The sequence below is a fragment of the Sander lucioperca genome, chromosome 13 (genome assembly GCF_008315115.2).
Source record: "Sander lucioperca isolate FBNREF2018 chromosome 13, SLUC_FBN_1.2, whole genome shotgun sequence".
Classification (NCBI taxonomy): Eukaryota; Metazoa; Chordata; class Actinopteri; order Perciformes; family Percidae; genus Sander; species Sander lucioperca.
Window position 1 is genome coordinate 7,045,090 of NC_050185.1, and position 17,712 is coordinate 7,062,801.

Consider the following 17,712-nt stretch of genomic DNA (forward strand, 5'->3'; position numbering starts at 1 on the left):
GCTCCAATGATGGCAGAACATCAGTCTTGTTAGACTGTTTAGTTCAGTAGTGCCAAAGCTTTTCATTATTGTTTGTTATTGATCTGATTGGAGGAGCTAAAGCAGATGGTGTCCAGTGTGTATAATACTTTTAATGATGTTCCCAGGGTGACAGGTGAAAATGAAAGAAATATTGAATGTGGCTGCAAATGCAGGACCTTACTCTCACTTAAAACCAGTTTGCTGAAGTACAGAGCAAATTTTAAGACATTGACTGCAACAATTTGTTTACTTTACCAAGTACAAAAAGATGGTGAATGTCACCACAGGAAAAAAATCATCAATGCTTTCCCTCCCTTTGTCCACTAGGTGGAGCTGTTCTATTGAGGGTAACACAAGGCTGTACTTTGTTGTAGTGCAAGGAGACAAGCACTTTCAGCAAATCAGATGTTTGCATTCAGAGCTCCATAAACTGAGAGCTAAATTGTATCTACAAAGAATGTAACAACAAAAGTTTGAGATTAAGGCAAGGTGAAAAAGCTGGTAATCTCCCTTCTAAATTATAACTTTAAGATCTTATGTTATTAGGTGGACAAAACTATCCATATCCTTGATTGGACATAACAACATTCTAAAAATTACAATTTGACCTACATTTCTGTAACTCCTCCATTAAAAAAAGGAAGACGGTGGGGAAAGTGATCTCACTTTCTGTCTTCCTTTTTTTTAATGGTTAAAGAAAACCTCTTCAAATTTTATTTAACAATACACTTCCTTGTTAGGCTATAGGCCTACTCACCATATGACAGCGGTATACTACAAATCCTGTTTTTTTCTGCATCCCCCAGCATGGGTTACAATGAAATCCCAATCAATTAAGGCCTCTATAAGCTTGTATAGGCTATTTACACAACAGATAAGAAAACGTTTATTAAACAGACAAAAAAAAGACCTTCTTAAAAAACACAATAATGATTTGGCACACTTAGGCTCAATTTTCAATTTTCGCCACTACTGTGATTCGCCTCGGCCGAACAATGCCCTTTATAACGGTACATGTAATTACAACATAGGATATCACAGACTGAAGTGGATCATCAAAGCCACATGAACGTTATATTCACATTCTAATTAAAATGGATTTTAATAATAAATACAAATAATAATAATAATATTGCTGTTGCTATGATACGCGCATAGATATATATATATATAGTGGAACCCAGCGCAGGATACGTTAGTCTTCACTGGCAATTAACACTCTTGTAGCACAAAATTTTTTTTTTGCTTAAAGAAAGGGACACAACAACTAACGGGTCGAGACAGCAGTAGAGAAGCAACTAACCATTCGAGGAAGCGATAGAAGAGTAACTCCTGTTTTCTGCGAGGTAAAATTGCTGTTTTTTTTATTAATGGAGCAAAGGTGGAGACTAGCTAGCACGACATGACTCCAGTCAGACTCTCACAAATTTGACGACTTTAGCCTTGCTTGACTTACAATGATGAACTCGACTTGACTTGTTATTCAAGACTTGATACTTGACTTAGCTAGCTAGCTAGATTTAAGACAGATGACTGGAAAGGAAAGGACTTGACTTTTGAATAATGTAATACAAAGTAATATTTGTTTTTTTTTCAAAATATTGAGCAGTTGGCCCAACTTCCAACGCCAGTTAAGACCAGCCAACACAGTTTTTTTTAAATTATTCTTTAAGGTTGGTAACTTTAAATGTAGCTAGCTAACATGTTATTAGTAATGTAACATAATTTAGTCTGTCTAAATTGTTGTGTTTAAATTATTATTGTGCTTTGTTAAATTAGTAACGTTAAATTTGTTTCTGTAAATTAGCTAATCCGTCATATGCTAACGTTAGCTAGCTAGCTAGCTAGTCCCCCGGGGATATGGGCTCTTTTTTTCTAATTTGTATATTACAACTTGTTTGCCAATATTAGGTAAATTCTAGGGATTATGACTGTTTGTGGTTATTGTTGATTTGTTTATAGATGCCAAATTGTAATAATATCAGTGATTATTGGTCGGATCGTTGAGCTAGCTAGCTAAGCTAACGTTATGGGCATCTGTTAATCGTTGCCATAGCAACTTGCTACAAATAGTGCGACAGTTAATTTCGATGATCTGGGATTTATGATTTAAAAGATTGTATTGTGTGTGTGTGTGTGTGTGTGTGTGTGTGTGTATAACGTTAGCTATATATGATATAAGAAATAGTGACTTAACGTAATGTTTGAAATATTGTTATTATTTGAGATTGTGATTTTCATATTATATTTTAAATTCAGTTGGCCGAATTTTCTAAATGTTCGTTAACTTTAGCCGAACGGTACTTGCCACTGAAGACCAGCCAACGGACTGGTAGTTTTAAACAATAACAATCTTTTAAATCTGTCTGCCTGGGTGCAACGTTAACGTTAATAATTATTTAACTGTCTGTGGTTAATACCCATAGAGTTATATCAAATGTTTGGAGTAAGGAGTAGCTATAAGTTACATCTAGTTATAGGGGGTCCGGGGGCACATTTAATGCCAATTCCATCATATACACTGATCTTAATTATAGTATATTTTAATGAGTTTGCCTCCCCGATTGTAAATGTGGTGAATTATTGTAAGGGAGGATTAGCTAGGCTTACTGTGTGTTTTAGCCCACAGTCTGTAAATACTAGCTATTTCAAAACATGCCGATCCTTTTGTAATAGAATCATTAACGTTAGACTTTATTTATTAGCACTCCTGCACATTTACAAAGTCTAATTCTCTGTCTTTGCTACCAGTTACATTTTTACTATTGTTCATAACTGACTAGCAATAGAAATTATAACAATTGGTAAATAGACAAATTCATCGAAATAAAATAAATTGTTTTATGTAGATTAAATACAAATATATCAAAATATTTGCACACAGAGCAACAGTAGTAGTAGCTGGTGGTGCCATGAATAACCATTCACTTTTAAAAGTACACCAGTGGCTGCTCCACTTAATGCTTGTCTTGTCCACTGATTACACCAGGCGTGAGAGCAGCGTGATAGTGGTGCATGAATGCGCCGCGGAGATCCGCTCAACAGTGTTCCATTTGTTTATTTTTTTGCGTTGAAACCAGTGACTGTTGAAACACGAGAGCAGAGGATATTAATGATCGTGTGAATCAAGCTCATAATTCTGCAGCGGCGGTGCGCACATAGCCTATCATTGATGTGAAAAAAGGAGGGATTAATTAAGTTGAGGATGACAGACCAGCCAATAGTGACCTATTCTAAACTTTAAATCTGATGCCTGTCTATTATCGCTTTCAGTGACTTTGTGTCTTCATCAGCGTGAGAAATACTAAGGTGTGACGTGTGACCGTGTGAACTGGTTGAAATGCGTCTCACGGTGAATGCGAGAAACTTGAGAGCCCTGTAAGCTATGCCCAATGTAACCACAGTTTGCCCACTGCATGCCCGTTAGCTATCAGTTTGTTCGTCTAATAATTTTTTTCTCAGACGAGAACTGACACTTTATTGTGCTAAGACTAAGTAATTCGAATCATAGCCGTTATATGTGGTTAATATAACAGGCTATGGACCAAGGGTATGGTGATAGATAAGCATAAGACCCCCTGCAGAATGCGATCACATTGGAAAAAAACAAGTCATTGTGTTGTCTTCCTCAGATCAAATCAGCTCCAAAATGCAGCAGCTAATCCTGCCCGTTCTCCTGGCATCCTTTTGGACCATCTGCACAGGATCAGGTGAGTCTGCTTTCATTCATGGCTGGAAAATATGTTGAAAAAACTGGAGGTTTTATTTAGATTTCTCTTGCAACAGTACAGGTCCTTTCAGCCTGTGTTTTAATGTTTTTCTTCTATTTCTGTTGTTTTACATACAATCGTGCAAGTGATAGATTGATAATATCTTAATTCATGTGAGCTATTTAATTCCTAGTAACACTGGAAAACATGAAGGGCAATGAATACATCAGAAAGCTGCTCAATGAGCAGGGTGAAATAGCTTTTTTTTAACCAGTTTTTCCAACCGTGCCAGTCACTTTATTCAATTAGAAAGTTGATATATTGCGGAATCCTGATATAATAGAAATCCAAAAATAGATAAAGCACAAATGGCAACTTTTTTGTAAATAGCAAGACAATTCCTACATATCAGGGAGTTTTGTATTGCTGGGAATAGCAGCTGACTTCAACTAACAGGAGAACAGTTCACTGTTTGCGGTAAGGAAAAAAACAATTAATAAAAGGACACATTTGTAAATACATCTAGTTAAATCTAGCTGGACATTTGTCAGTGTATACGTTGAGAAGAAACATCCCATTCTGCCCTCACAATAGGCTGAGCTTGTTTGTGTCACCCAGAAGTGAACAATGTAGGCTGGCTGATACTGTGTGTGTGTGTGAGTGTGTGTGTGTGTGTGTGTGTGCGTGTGTGTGTGTGTGTGTGTGTGTGTGTGTTGTATGTATTTTTTGCTTGTTGCTGACATCAAATCTCAAGATAGAGTTGGCAAGCTTTTTACCTTGACAAATGTTTTTTCATTTTCTGTGTTTCAGATTGGTGCTATCAGTCCCAGTTCACCTGCGATAATCAGTGCAATAGTAAGTGTAACATTGTTTGGTTACAATAATAACTTTATTTATATGGTACTTTTTTTTTTAAAACACATACATAGGACGTAAAAAACAACAGATTTAAAGTGCAATAAAATATAAGCGATAAGGTTAAAAAAATGAGCAATTTATCTCAATAAAGAGATTTAAATTAAGAGGTTGCCAGCTATATTGCAGGGGCCCTAGCCCCAGCCTTGACTTGGGAATTATTTAGAGATCTACAAGAGATCCCAGACTGCACCTGGCTCATGTGAGGTTAGAAAGTCCGAAATATAGTCAGGAGCCAATCCTCTACATACATGTCTTACATTGTAGGTGATCATTTAAACCGTTAAATGTACTCTAAAATGTACAGGCAACCAATGTAGAGATGCTAAAATTGGGATAATATGCAACCTTGTATTGGATCTTGTGAGTAGTTTTACTGATGTAACCAGCATCTGAACCAGCTGAATACTGACTCGAATGGGAATATCAGAATCAGAATACTTGATTGACCCCCTCAGGGAAATTATTCAGTTGCAGTTGCTCACATTCAGATTCAAGGTAAAAGTAAGAGTAAGAAAAGAGCTAGTCAATAAGTGTATAACATAGCTACAGAAAAAATAAAAAAGTGAAATAAGGTTAGGTTAAAAAGTAAGATTGGGTTATTATGTAGCTAAAACAATGAATTCTACAAATGTTATTGTAATGCAGTGTGAACATAGATAAATGCTGGTCATTTCTCCCCAAATTCCGGTCACTTTACTAGTGGGACATGTCCGGTTTTGTAATATTTGGAAGTTTTTAGAAGTCTTTATTGGTGATTTTTCACGGTACAAAGTCCTGCTTATACTCCGTTGCAGTAGCTCCAGCTTAAACTAGTGAAACCAAGGGTGTAAGCTTCTCCTCGGACCGCGAACCTCCTATAGCGCCATTTTGATGCTAATAAGCCATCACCTCCCGTTAGCATCCCATTGACTGCCATTCATTTTGACACCACTTTGACAGCGAATAACTTTACATCTGAAGCGTTTAACGACTCTATTTGTCCATTGTTTATTTCTAAAGAAACACGACAATGTATAAAAGGCTCCATTACCTTGTACCTCACGTTATGGCTCCGTAGCAGACGTTTTTGTAAAAACAGGCTAACGATTATGTCATAACCACGCGACTTACTGTCGCATAGTAGAGGAATTACCGTATAGTACAGGAGAAACTCGCAGGCAGTTTCGACTCACATTAGCTGTTAGGTGTAATTACTAATGTTAACTAGCATTTTAGTTAGCAATAATTAGCCTGTGCCTATGTTATCTCCTTACATATACCTACGCTCTCCGTCTCTGCAATATTCGGAATGATGGAGATTTCTCTTGGCACAGCTACCAGAAGACTTACAACTTTCAGACAGGTTGCTCACGTCACATCTTCTGATATCCTTCACTGGTCTCCGTCCAGTGCAACGGGATCTGTTGGTCCATTCTTATATACTGTCTATGAGTGAAACACGGAGTGGAGGCTACGGAGTGTCCAGGAAGCATGCTGGCCAATCAGGGCAGACTGGGCTTTTTCAGGAGGAGGGCTTAAAGAGACAGGCGCTCCTACAGAGCGTCTCATACAGAGAGTGAATACTGGTGCCACAGCCATGGGCAGCATGAGAATAATAAAGTTTTTGTTTAAACATTAAAACATGTAAACATGTTCTAGTACAAACACAACATGCAAGTATAATCCTGAAAATGCTATATAATAGTTTCCCTTTAACTTGAGTGTTTTTCTTGTTTTAGCACCAGGCTTGTGGGGCAAGACCTACAGCACCTGTGATGGAAACTCCCAGTCGCCCATCAACATCATCACCAGAAAGACTTTGAAAGACGAACGACTGACTCCTTTCATCTTTACCAACTACCGGGAGATCTTCAGTGACGCAATGACGAACGTCGGCCACTCAGGTGAGCATATTTTCCATAAAACATAAGATAGCCCTCAGTGCTGTGAAGCTGTTGTGTGACGTCTTTATGCTCGGCGTATGTCCACTACAGTTAAGGTTGGAGTTCCTCACCTCAGCACCATCTCAGGTGGAGGCCTCCCGACCACCTACAAGGCTGTGGAGTTCCACATGCACTGGGGCAACAACGAAAGGCCTGGCTCTGAACATACCATCGATGGAGAGCAGTATCCCATGGAGGTACCATAACCTTACTATACAACACACACATCCTGTCTTTAGTCAAGTTAATAACTGATGTGATTAACTGTTAAAGGTTTGCTCACACATAACAGCTGGAAACTCAGGAGTAAAACAGACCAACAATTTGAAATATGATCATAAAAATGCAGATTTTCTCTAAAACTACACTTTTCAAATTTGAATGTGAATATACAGTTTTTTTTTAAATAGTGCATTTGTTGGGAAACTATTTTCTGCCACAGGTTTGACGTGCTAGTAAGCATTTACGGCAGGAGGATGGTGTATGAAGGGTTGACTCAAAATAAACCACACTGGCGTTGTTCATCCTAGTAAAGTAACGTGTCACCCAGTGTGATGATGTGGCTAATACGGCACCTTTAACGACCGTTATCTACCAGACCGAATAGCAACGTGGATTTCGGTGCCTTATTTAGGTGCCACTTAAATGCCCGCGCTTCTCTCTGATGCTCCGAAAACGGACGTTAGAGGGAACTGAAACATCGCCACACGGGACGCTAGTCAGCACTACACTACTGTTAGCTAACAGCTGGAGTAAACACGGTTAAAATGCTGACAGCTAAATGGTGTAAAGTGTGACTGTATTTCACTGTAGAGGATTCTAACACCAGACTGTAGCTGCCGTTGTCTGAAAAACACAGACTCAGCCTCGCCAGCCTTGTGGTGCATTCAAAGTTATTTTAAAATACCCTTTTCCCATCCAGTGGTTGTTTTCGCTGTTTTGTGCTCCTTTTTATTGTTTTATATTTTTGAACAGACAAATACAATTGAACAAGGTGCTTGTTTTTATATATATATGTATATATATATATATATATATATATATATATATATATATATATATATATATATATATATATATCTTTCAGTTCAGGCACCGTTTTAAAAGTGTCATTGTATCATGTTGATAAGAGCATTAAAGTTCCCATATTATGAAAAAAACACTTTTTCTGGGATTTGGGGTGTTATGTTGTGTCTCTGGTGCTTCCACACACATACAAACTTTGAAAAAAATCCATCCATGCTGTTTAGAGTGAGATACAGTTTCTGAATGTGTCTGCCTTCAGTCTCTGGGTGAGCTGTTCAAAATCGGCACGGCTTGTGACGTCACAAGCCGAAACGAGCAGGCTAACCTCAACCATTAGCTCGTAGCGCGCTAATGCTAACGCTAGCATGCTACCTCATTCTCAATAGCAAAGTACTGCTACAACACACAAAAGTTCACCATAATCTACAAAAGAACTACTTACATGTGTGCCCTCATTTAGAAGTCTCCCAGCTAATCCTGCCTTGTAACTGACCAAAGTTGTAGAAACAGCCTTTCTTTTACTGTCTATGGAGCTAGCTAGCTGACATGATCTACATCTGAGCTACTGGGCATGTGCGAGTGCAATCAAAGATAGTACAGAAGAAGAAGAAGAAAAGAGGTCTCACTCTGTAGCTAAAACAGAGACCAGCTGAAAAGAGGATCTGCAGCAGTGAGAGAGAGCGGTGCAGTACAACAAAAATATGGTGTTTTTTGAAAATTAAACCATGTAAACCTATTCTGGTACAACCTTAAAATACAATTATGAACCTGAAAATGAGCATAATATGGGTGCTTTAAAATGAGAAAAAATAATGGGACAAAAAGAAATCAAAGGACATTTAGAATAGAGAAAAATGTGCGATTAATTGCGAGTTAACTATGACATTAATTTGATTAATCGCGATTAAATATTTTAATCATTTGACAGCACTAATATACATATATATATATATATATATATATATCTTGTTTTCTTCTATATATATATATATATATATATATATATATATATATATATATAAATAATTGTTGATTATAGTCCAGGTGAAATGTGAAAATTATTTTCACTTTTTCATAAAAGCATGGAATTTGGTATACCTGTATACCTGTTTTCAACAATGGAGCTATTGCAAAAACACCATTTTATTTTCCACCTTAACCAAATAATGGATTCCACAGTCTTTCCATTCTTCCTGCTGAAGCCTTACGTCTTGCGTCTTGGTTTGGCAGGTTATACAAACTTAATTATGGGTTCTTAACCCTGTTAGTAGTGCATCCCACCACACGGCAGCTTTTAGGCCTTTTTGTTTTTGTTGTTTGCTAGCAGACAGATTTGTCAAGGAGGCCCCTTCATGCAGTCAATTGAGAGCGATGAATTTTTCCCCTTCGGTGTCGGTAGGACTTAATTGCGCTCTCTCTCTTTATTGTTCTACTCTTTGCAGTCACTGTATCGTCAGGGTTTAAAACTCTACACAACATGCATGCAACAGACATGGTATTATAACGTTAGCCTAGGTTCTCAGATATTGTGATTTCCTTCTTCAGTATCACTAAATTCACCATTTACTATTCAGCTGAACAGTTTATTATGTTGTATATGGTATCATTGTAATCCTTGACCATTGAAACATAGGGGTAAACATCACCTATTCTGTGTTATCATGTTTGGAGATATGATGCAAAAGACATTATTTGGTTATGGTGGAAAGTAAGAAGGCCTCCATGAGGCGTTTTTGCGAGGGTTCCGTTTCTGAAAATGTTGCACTAAACTGTACAAGTGTACTAAATTCCATGCTTTTATAAAAAAAAAAGTAAACTTATCACCTCATATTTGGCACAATCCCCTGGACTTTTAGGAAAGCTTTTTTTATCAATCAAGTTTTTGATAAAGAGCTGATTCACTTGAACTGATATGTTAGGTGTTCTATTGTTAGAGCATGAAATGTACTCTACAAATGGTGCAACTTCTGTAAACTGATAACATTGTGACTTTTTATTGATCCCATCTACAATAACATTCAACACACACACACTGTAAAATATTACGTTGTGAAAAAAAGTGGTAACATCGGTAATATTGTCTCAACAGCTGCACATCGTTCACATAAAGAACGATTACACTGATGTGCCAACAGCTCTAGCAGACCCAGAGGGAGTTGCAGTCCTTGGGTTCTTCTTTGAGGTAACCATTTTCAATCCTGTATTGTTGAAAACAATTGGCTATTACAGAAAGGACCTTAAACACAGTGCTGAAATGTGTGTATTGTGTATATTTCCATTCTCAGACGTCCAATAGGACAAACCAAATGTATAACCCCATCATCAGCGCTCTGCCAAGCATCACAGCTTTAGGTAAGTACTACATGTAAGTTCAATATAAGCAACTAAAGACATGGCTGCACAGTGTGTGTTGGTAACGTTTTATCTGGGGTTTTTCTGTTTTCAGATAGCGAAACTCCTCTGGAGTCCATCTCCCTGGCACAACTAATCCCACCTGTGAAGAATCTGACCAGCTTCTACCGCTACAAGGGCTCTCTGACCACCCCAGAGTGCAATGAGGCTGTAATTTGGACTGTGTTTGAGAGTACCATCCCTCTGAGCATGGATCAGGTTAGGATAAAATGCCAGAAATGTAAAGGAATGCAAGTGCTTTTTTTTTAATACTGTGTTTGTGTTTTAGTTATACGGTACATTTTCTTACTTTTATTAAAACATTTGCTTCAACAGTAAAGTATAAGACTGACCTCCCCTGACAAACGCCCCAATAAGTCGTTTGTTCAAGCAGAAATTACCACTTATACTTGTGTTTATAGTGACGGCACCCACTAGTAGCCTCCCGTAATTATTACGAGAGCAAAGTAAGGTGACGAAGTATAAGACGCCAATGTGAATAAAGAGGCAGGTTGGGGTGTTAGATGGGTCAAACAAACAGGACTTTCACCCAGGAGACTGGGGTTTGTGTTCTGTTTGAAAATAAAAGTAAATGGCGAGTTTTCTTTTTTACTTATGGAAAAAACTAAGAACTGTATCATTCTATAATCTTAAACAATGTGTTGTATTTTATAAGCATTTATATGTTTTCTTATGTCAATTCTCAATCTGTCAAGAAATGATAGCGGTCAGATAAATGTAGTAGTAAGTAAAAAGTATTTCCCTCAGAAATGTAGAGGAGCAAATGTCTTAAGTAGAGAAAAATGAAAGTTCTGAAATACAATACGTCAACATTGTATTTGTTGGGGAAAACTGAGCAGCTCGACTCTGCATATGTGAAAAAGCTTCATGAGACCTTGATGACTTCTCCCAGAAGCATTTAAAGAAATCTCGATGGAGAACTAGGATTAAGCATTACTCTTTACTGTTCCCAATGTATTGTCACAGTGGGCCATGCCAACTTTTCTATTTTTTTAGCCATTTTTATGATTGACTTCGTTTAGACAGAGGAGAAGACATGCAGAAAAGGGCCCAGGGCCAGACTTGAACCCTGGCCGCTGCGGTTAGGACTTAATGCTGCAATCCCTACCAGTGAGCTATGGGGGCGCGTCATGCCATCCCAACTCTGGATTTCCAAGAGGAATTTACTCTAATGAGTGCTGAGCACATGTCAAGTTTGGGTTTTATGCAAAGATATTAATGGCACCATGACATAAATCTTGTTGTTTTGCAAATCAAAAGTCCAGTGTCTCTCTCTCTCTCTTTCTCTCTCTCTCTCTCTCTCTCTCTCTCTCTCTCTCTCTCTCCCTCTCCCCCTCTCTCTCCCTCTCTCTCTCTCTGGGCGATAGGCTGTTGGTGTATGTGTTTGTTGGTAAGGTGTGTTTGGAGCCCTTTAGCCTGTTTCCATTGGCCTTTCAAAAGGGGCAGTCCCAGAACACAACATTCCCTTATCGTGCAGCTGTGTAGAGTATGGGGGCCCCTTAACCTGTGACCTGGGAGTGACCTTTATGTTACACAAGTTTTTACCTTGTGTCATCTTACCAACAACATGGTGTGTTCTGGGAATTCCACCGCCGTACTCAAGTTCAGTTTATGAGTAAATGTACTTACATTCCTGAAAAACACAGCATTTACTCAGTCAAATAACACACCTCTTGATGATCTCTTTCCACAAGCTGGGGCCTAACATTTACCCTCTGTTCCTCCAGCTAACGGCATTCTCTGAGGTTCAGTTCAAAGATGGAACGCCAACGGTGGGGAACTTTAGGCCGGTCCAGCCCCTGAACGGTCGGCAGGTGTTCCGGTCGGGAGGCGCAGTGATCCTGGTCAGTTCTGCCCTTCTCCTGGCTGCCATCGCCGCAGCCTTGGGACTGTCGCAACCCAACTAGCGCGAGGCATCCTGTGCTGCACTGTGACATCCATGAACACAATAAATTCAGTTTCACTCCTCAGCTCAACCCTGGTTTGTAATCTCTTCATCGCATTGTTGCTAAGATGATTGACCAGGTCCTGGTGCAGGCATGACTCACCTGGTCTTACAAGACAAATGACAAAGGCGTAAAGGAACGCCTTATGAAAGGTGCTGTAAGTGTTTGATCAGCATTCATGCATGCGTAGTGAAGCACCAGATACCTTAGTCATTCCTTCATTTTCACTGTGTCATCCTATTAGCACCAGCACACACTTTTGATGTTAGTGCAAGTCGCTGATGGTTTGCGCCATGAGTGCCAATACTTAATGTTAGTGCGAGTCGCCAATCTCAGCCCCATGACCTGGCACGTTATGTGTTGTTGTCAATAGGTCATGTGGACACCATGGAGCTCTTAATAGTAGAACTGAGTCAAATTTCTTAATTTCCTTTGGGATAAATAAAGCATCTCTATCTATCTAAATAAGATAACATAAGCTAGACTTTATTAATCCTGCACTGGGGAAATTCCTGTGCTACAGCAGCTCAAAAGAAAAAATGTACACACATCAGAATAACACAAATACACATTGAGTGGACATAGGCGAAAATGAGTAAGGTGCGGATGAATAGAAATGAAATATTGCAGTTTGAGGTGACACAGAGTAATAAATAATAAAGCATAGTGTAGAATATTGTCCAGTGATGGCTCATATTACAGAAACAGCTAGCAGTGCTACATTATGATGTTGTATTAAAGAGTCTGACTGCTGCTGGAATGAAGGACCTGCGGTAGCGCTCCTTCTTGCACCGAGGGTGCAGCAGTCTGCTGCTGAAGGAGCTGCTCAGGGAACTCACAGTCTCATGTAGGGGGAGGGGGGGGGGGGGGGGAGAGGTGTTGCCCATGATTGATGCCAGCCTGGCTAACATCCTCCCCTCCCCCACCTCCTCTATGGTGTCCAGAGGGCAGACCAGAACAGAGCTAGCCCTCTTCACCAGTCTGTTTAACCTTTTCCTGTCCCTCTCTGTGCTCTCAGCTCCCCAGCAGGCTACTGCATAGAATCATCAGAGTCATAGAATGTTTTTAACAGAGTCCTGCACACACCAAAGGACCACAGCCTCCTCAGCAGGTGGAGACGGCTTTGGTCCTTTTTGTACAGGACGTCTGTGTTTTTGGACCAATCCAGTTTATTGTTGAGGTGAACACCCAGATATTTGAATGTCTCCACCATCTCGATGTTGACACCCTGGATGTTAGTTCCAGGCTGCCTCCTGCGAAAGTCAACCACCATCTCCTTTGTCTTGCTGGCATTGATATAAAGGTGGTTTGACTCACACCAGTTGACAAAGTCCCAGATGACCTCCCGGTATTCCAGATCATTCTCCTCTGATACAACAATGGCAGTATCATCAGAGAACTTCTACATGTGACAGCTGCTTGTGTTGTACCTGAAGTCCGCTGTATACAGAGTGAAGAGAAAAGGAGCGAGCACTGTACCCTGTGGTGCTCCTGTGCTGCTCATCACCACATCAGACATACAGTCCTGGAGCCTCACATACTGTGGTCTGTCAGTGAGGTAACTGATGGTCCATGCAGACAGGTGGGGGGTCAACACCAGCTCCCAATAGCTTCCCCCAGAACAGTGAAGGTTGGATTGGAGCGGGGCCACTCGGGGGAAACAGAGCGGGGCCACTCAGGGAACAGAGAGAGGGACCACTCGGGACGAGGAACTAGCTCGGGGAACAAAGAGGGGCCACTCGGGACAGGGAACAGAGAGAGGCCCCGGGACAAGGAACAGGGAGACCTCGGCAACAGGAAACTGAGAGGCCTCGGCAACAGGGGACAGAGAGAGCTCGGCAACAGGGGACAGAGAGGCCTCGGCAACAGGGGACAGAGAGGCCTCGGCAACAGGGGACTGAGAGTAGCAACGAAGGCAGAAGCCTTCAGGCGGCCGGCGACGAAGGCAGAATCCCTCTGGCGGCCGGCGACGAAGGCAGAATCCCTCTGGCGGCCGGCAACGAAGGCAGAATCCCTCTGGCGGCCGGCGACAAAGGCAGAATCCCTCTGGCGGCCGGCGACAAAGGCAGAATCTCTCCTGCACTCAGGCGGCCAGGCAGGACGTCGAGGGCAGCGCCCCTCCGGGGGCCGAGCAGGTCGGCCAAGGCGGAGCCCCTTGGGAGGCTGCGCAGGTGAAGGGGCAGCTGGGCCGGGACCAGGCGACGGGTCAGCTGGGCTGGGGCCTGGCGACGGGTCAGCTGGACTGGAGTCAGGCAACGGGTCAGCTGGGCTGGGACCTGGCTACGGGTCAGCTGGGCTGGGACCTGGCGACGGGTCAGCTGGGCTGGAGTCAGGCGGCGGGTCAGCTGGGCTGGAGTCAAGTGGCCAGGCAACCGGGGCAGAGGTTGACTGGGGTGCCAACAGGACACGAGGGGCAGGAGTCGGTCTGGCCGCCGACAGGGCACGAGGGGCAGGAGTCGACCTGACCGCCGACAGGGCACGAGGGGCAGGAGTTGGCCTGACAGACACAGGCAAAGTCTCTGGGGGGCAGAACAAAGGCAAAGTCCTTGGGGCGGTCTCAAGGGCGGTCTCAAGGGCAGTCTCAGGGGCGCCGGGGACCAGCAAAGTCACCGGGGTGGTCTTAGGGGTGGTCTCGGGTGCCGGAGAACTGCAGCCTCAGGGGCGGTCTCAGGGGGGCCGGAGACCAGCGAAGTCTCAGGAGCGGTCTCAGGGGCGGTCTCAGGGGCTAGCCGGGGACTCTAGGAAACTCTCGGGGACTCTAGGAAACTCTCGGGGACACTAGGAAGCTCGGGGAAGCTGGGCAGTGCTGGGACACTGGGCAGCTCGGGGACACTAGGGAGCTCAGGGACACTAGGGAGCTCGGGGAAGCTGGGCAGTGCTGGTACACTGGGCAGCTTGGGGACACTAGGGAGCTCGGGGACACTAGGAAGCTCGGGGACACTAGGAAGCTCAGGGACAACAGACAGAAAACATGACATCAACTAAACACAGAAACTTAACACAACACAGGGATTAACCAAAACATACACAATACAGAATAACCAACAAAAACCGGGAACATACAGAAAACAACAAGGAAGCAACAGAAATAAACAAACAGGTAACAGGAATGGAACACAATACAAAACAAAACACCAAAACCATGACAGAAATAGCACTTTTCTAGGCTTCTTCCATGACTTCAGCTCTGCATAAACAAAAGGAATTTCTGGATTTATTAGAATTTACCCCCCTGAATGGAGAATTATTAGAGCTTAACCTTGGGGCCCAGGAACTGTCTGATGCTATAATCAGCCTGAAAGGACTGGGGGAAAACTCCCGGACCTGATGGGATTCCAATTGAAATATACAAGATTTTTGAAACTAAATGTATACTGCCTCTGCTTGATGTACCAACAATCGTTTCATAGTGACTCCCTTCCTCCCTCACTCAACACTGTAATAATTACGCTGCTATTAAAACCTATAAAAACATCAACTCAATGTGGATCTTATAGGCCGATCTCCCTTTTTAATAATGATTTAAAATCTTATAAGTACTATCTAGAAGATTGGAACCAATGTGATCACAGAAACACTGCATGGAGGTGGTTTGACATCAACACATACATTGTTCCAACACATAAACATTGTTTTTTTTAAATAGTATATTATTTCATTTTTAAATAGAATATTCTATAACGAAAAGGGATCTGATTGGACCAAGACTGGAGTAGTAGGTCCAGCAAATACATTTTAATGATTACGAAGGGAGGAAGATGGGTTGTGAGTCAAGGAATGATCTTATTGTGGCACATAATCCATTACTATACCCATTTGGATATAGCAACAAGGAAGCTGCTTTTTTCATACTTATAGGGTTCCAGAACTCCTCAAGCCAATGTCAAAACAATTAAATTAACCTTGCTGATTTTCCAATTTATAAGGATTAGGCGTTTTGTTGCAAGGCATGCCCCAAGGCGTCAATGTTACAATTGATGCCTTGAGGCTCAATACCCAACAAACATGTGGCTTGGTATAGGGGTACATTTATTTTTATGACTTTGGAAAGTGTGTCTCTGACTCCATCCCAAAGGGCAGGAACGACTGGACAAGACCATAAAGAGTACACAAGGGTAAAAAAATAGAGGGTTCTCTGCACTTCTTCACTTGTTGTCTGCAATCCACAACAATCAAAATGATTTTAATACATTTTGATCAATGAATATTCAGAACACTTTCCTTTATAACACATTTATATTTATTGTTTAGTAAATTGATAACATTGAACATCTGTTTCAAATGTATGAAGAGAAACAGTCTGCTTCAGCTGAACACCCGAAACGAGACTATTGATGTCATCAGAAGACAAATCATGGAGCTGTGAATAGTAGCACAACTCCTAAGACATCATGCAGTACCCATGGTGAATTTACCGGGACATACATTTTATAATTCAGGTGTGAGCCTTACGGTAAAGATCCATTTGTCCGACACGACTGAAGCGTGGTGTTGCGACGTCATACATCCATGGTTGATGCTCCATGCCCCTGACCGGCAGCTGATTGGACGAACGCGTGTCGTGGGTTTGGCTTCTCGAGAATTTCAACAGATCTAATAAAATTGCTCTGATCAAATGAATAAATTCAGTTTAATGTCCCGCTGCCAATTTATATTGTATCCATATAAAAAAAAAATGGATTCAACCATAAACATAAACTAGAATGTTTACTTTAAATGAAAAAACTAATAATTTTCAGCTATTTCAACGAGAAAATACACATTAAACGAACAACAGCAATGTTAGACTTTTTTCAGTGTACCTCAGTTATTGAGTCACTAGTCATGACAATCTGTAAACACATAAATATAACAGAAATGAAAAAAAAATAGGAGATATAAACACAGAATAACCCTGTATGCAGATAACTTTTGCTTGTTCCAGTCTGAAACAAGCTCTTTCTACTTTACTGACCTGTTAGGTGATTTTGGTGTCTTTCCAGGATACAAAATAAATAAAAACAAATCACTTATAATGTTTATGGCAGAACACTGGAAACTCAACCGTCCAACTTTGAATCCATTTGAGGTGTCAAGATTGGGATTTACTTACTGGGTGTCAAAATCACACACACACACACACACACACACAAACCATCATACCCATTGCCAATTGCTGGCAAAGTCTTTAAGAAGAGCAAAGCAAGCTAATTCTTGTTTTTTTGAGGAACTTCTGCCAATGTCCTTCACTTCACTCACTCAGCATGATCAATAATTCAAACTGAGGGGATTCTAGGTTTCCACTCAGTGAATAAAAATAAAAGGTGACAGCTTCAACTTTTCTGTCGAAAAGTTGAAGAGAGATGTTGAGAGTTTTTGCAAAGCGTTGCACTAACTGGACAGGTGTTATGGATAGGGTGAACTGGGCTGGAAAATAAACCTTTTTAGAGATTTTACCTGATATCCTCTTTTAGAAAGTGTGTGTGTGTGTGTGTGTCTCATTAATCACCAATTTCTTATAAGATACTAAGTATGTTTCGGGAATATGTGTATGAAAAACAGTGGTGGAAAGTAACTAAGTACATTTTTCAAGTAATGTACCGCCTATGTACAATTTGGGGTACTTGTGCTTGAGCATTTCTACTTAATGATACTTTATACCTCTACATTTCAGAGGGAAATGTACTTTTTACTGCACTACATTAATCTTGTAAAAAACCATAAGGTATCGGCTTTAATATGAACATTTTGTAATCACCTTTCCCTTTGTGAACTTTT

The 17,712-nt window shown here is 41.0% G+C and overlaps 2 protein-coding genes across 2 annotated transcripts in view; both read left to right on the forward strand.

Annotated features, from left to right (window-relative positions):
- Positions 1 to 1,192: 1,192 nt before the first annotated feature.
- Positions 1,193 to 17,712, forward strand: part of ca4a (carbonic anhydrase IV a) — a 46,569-nt gene continuing 30,049 nt past the window's right edge. The window contains exon 1 of the mRNA XM_031310895.2: positions 1,193 to 1,324. The gene's annotated coding sequence lies outside the window, so the exon portion shown is untranslated. The remainder of the gene's footprint in view (positions 1,325 to 17,712) is intronic.
- Positions 1,277 to 11,985, forward strand: LOC116058184 (carbonic anhydrase 4-like). The gene is made up of 9 exons (XM_031310897.2): positions 1,277 to 1,367; positions 3,654 to 3,731; positions 4,542 to 4,586; positions 6,368 to 6,532; positions 6,623 to 6,768; positions 9,687 to 9,779; positions 9,883 to 9,949; positions 10,044 to 10,207; positions 11,737 to 11,985. The coding sequence occupies exons 2-9, from the start codon at positions 3,671 to 3,673 to the stop codon at positions 11,914 to 11,916; spliced, it is 921 nt and encodes a 306-aa protein (XP_031166757.1). The 5' UTR covers positions 1,277 to 1,367; positions 3,654 to 3,670; the 3' UTR covers positions 11,917 to 11,985.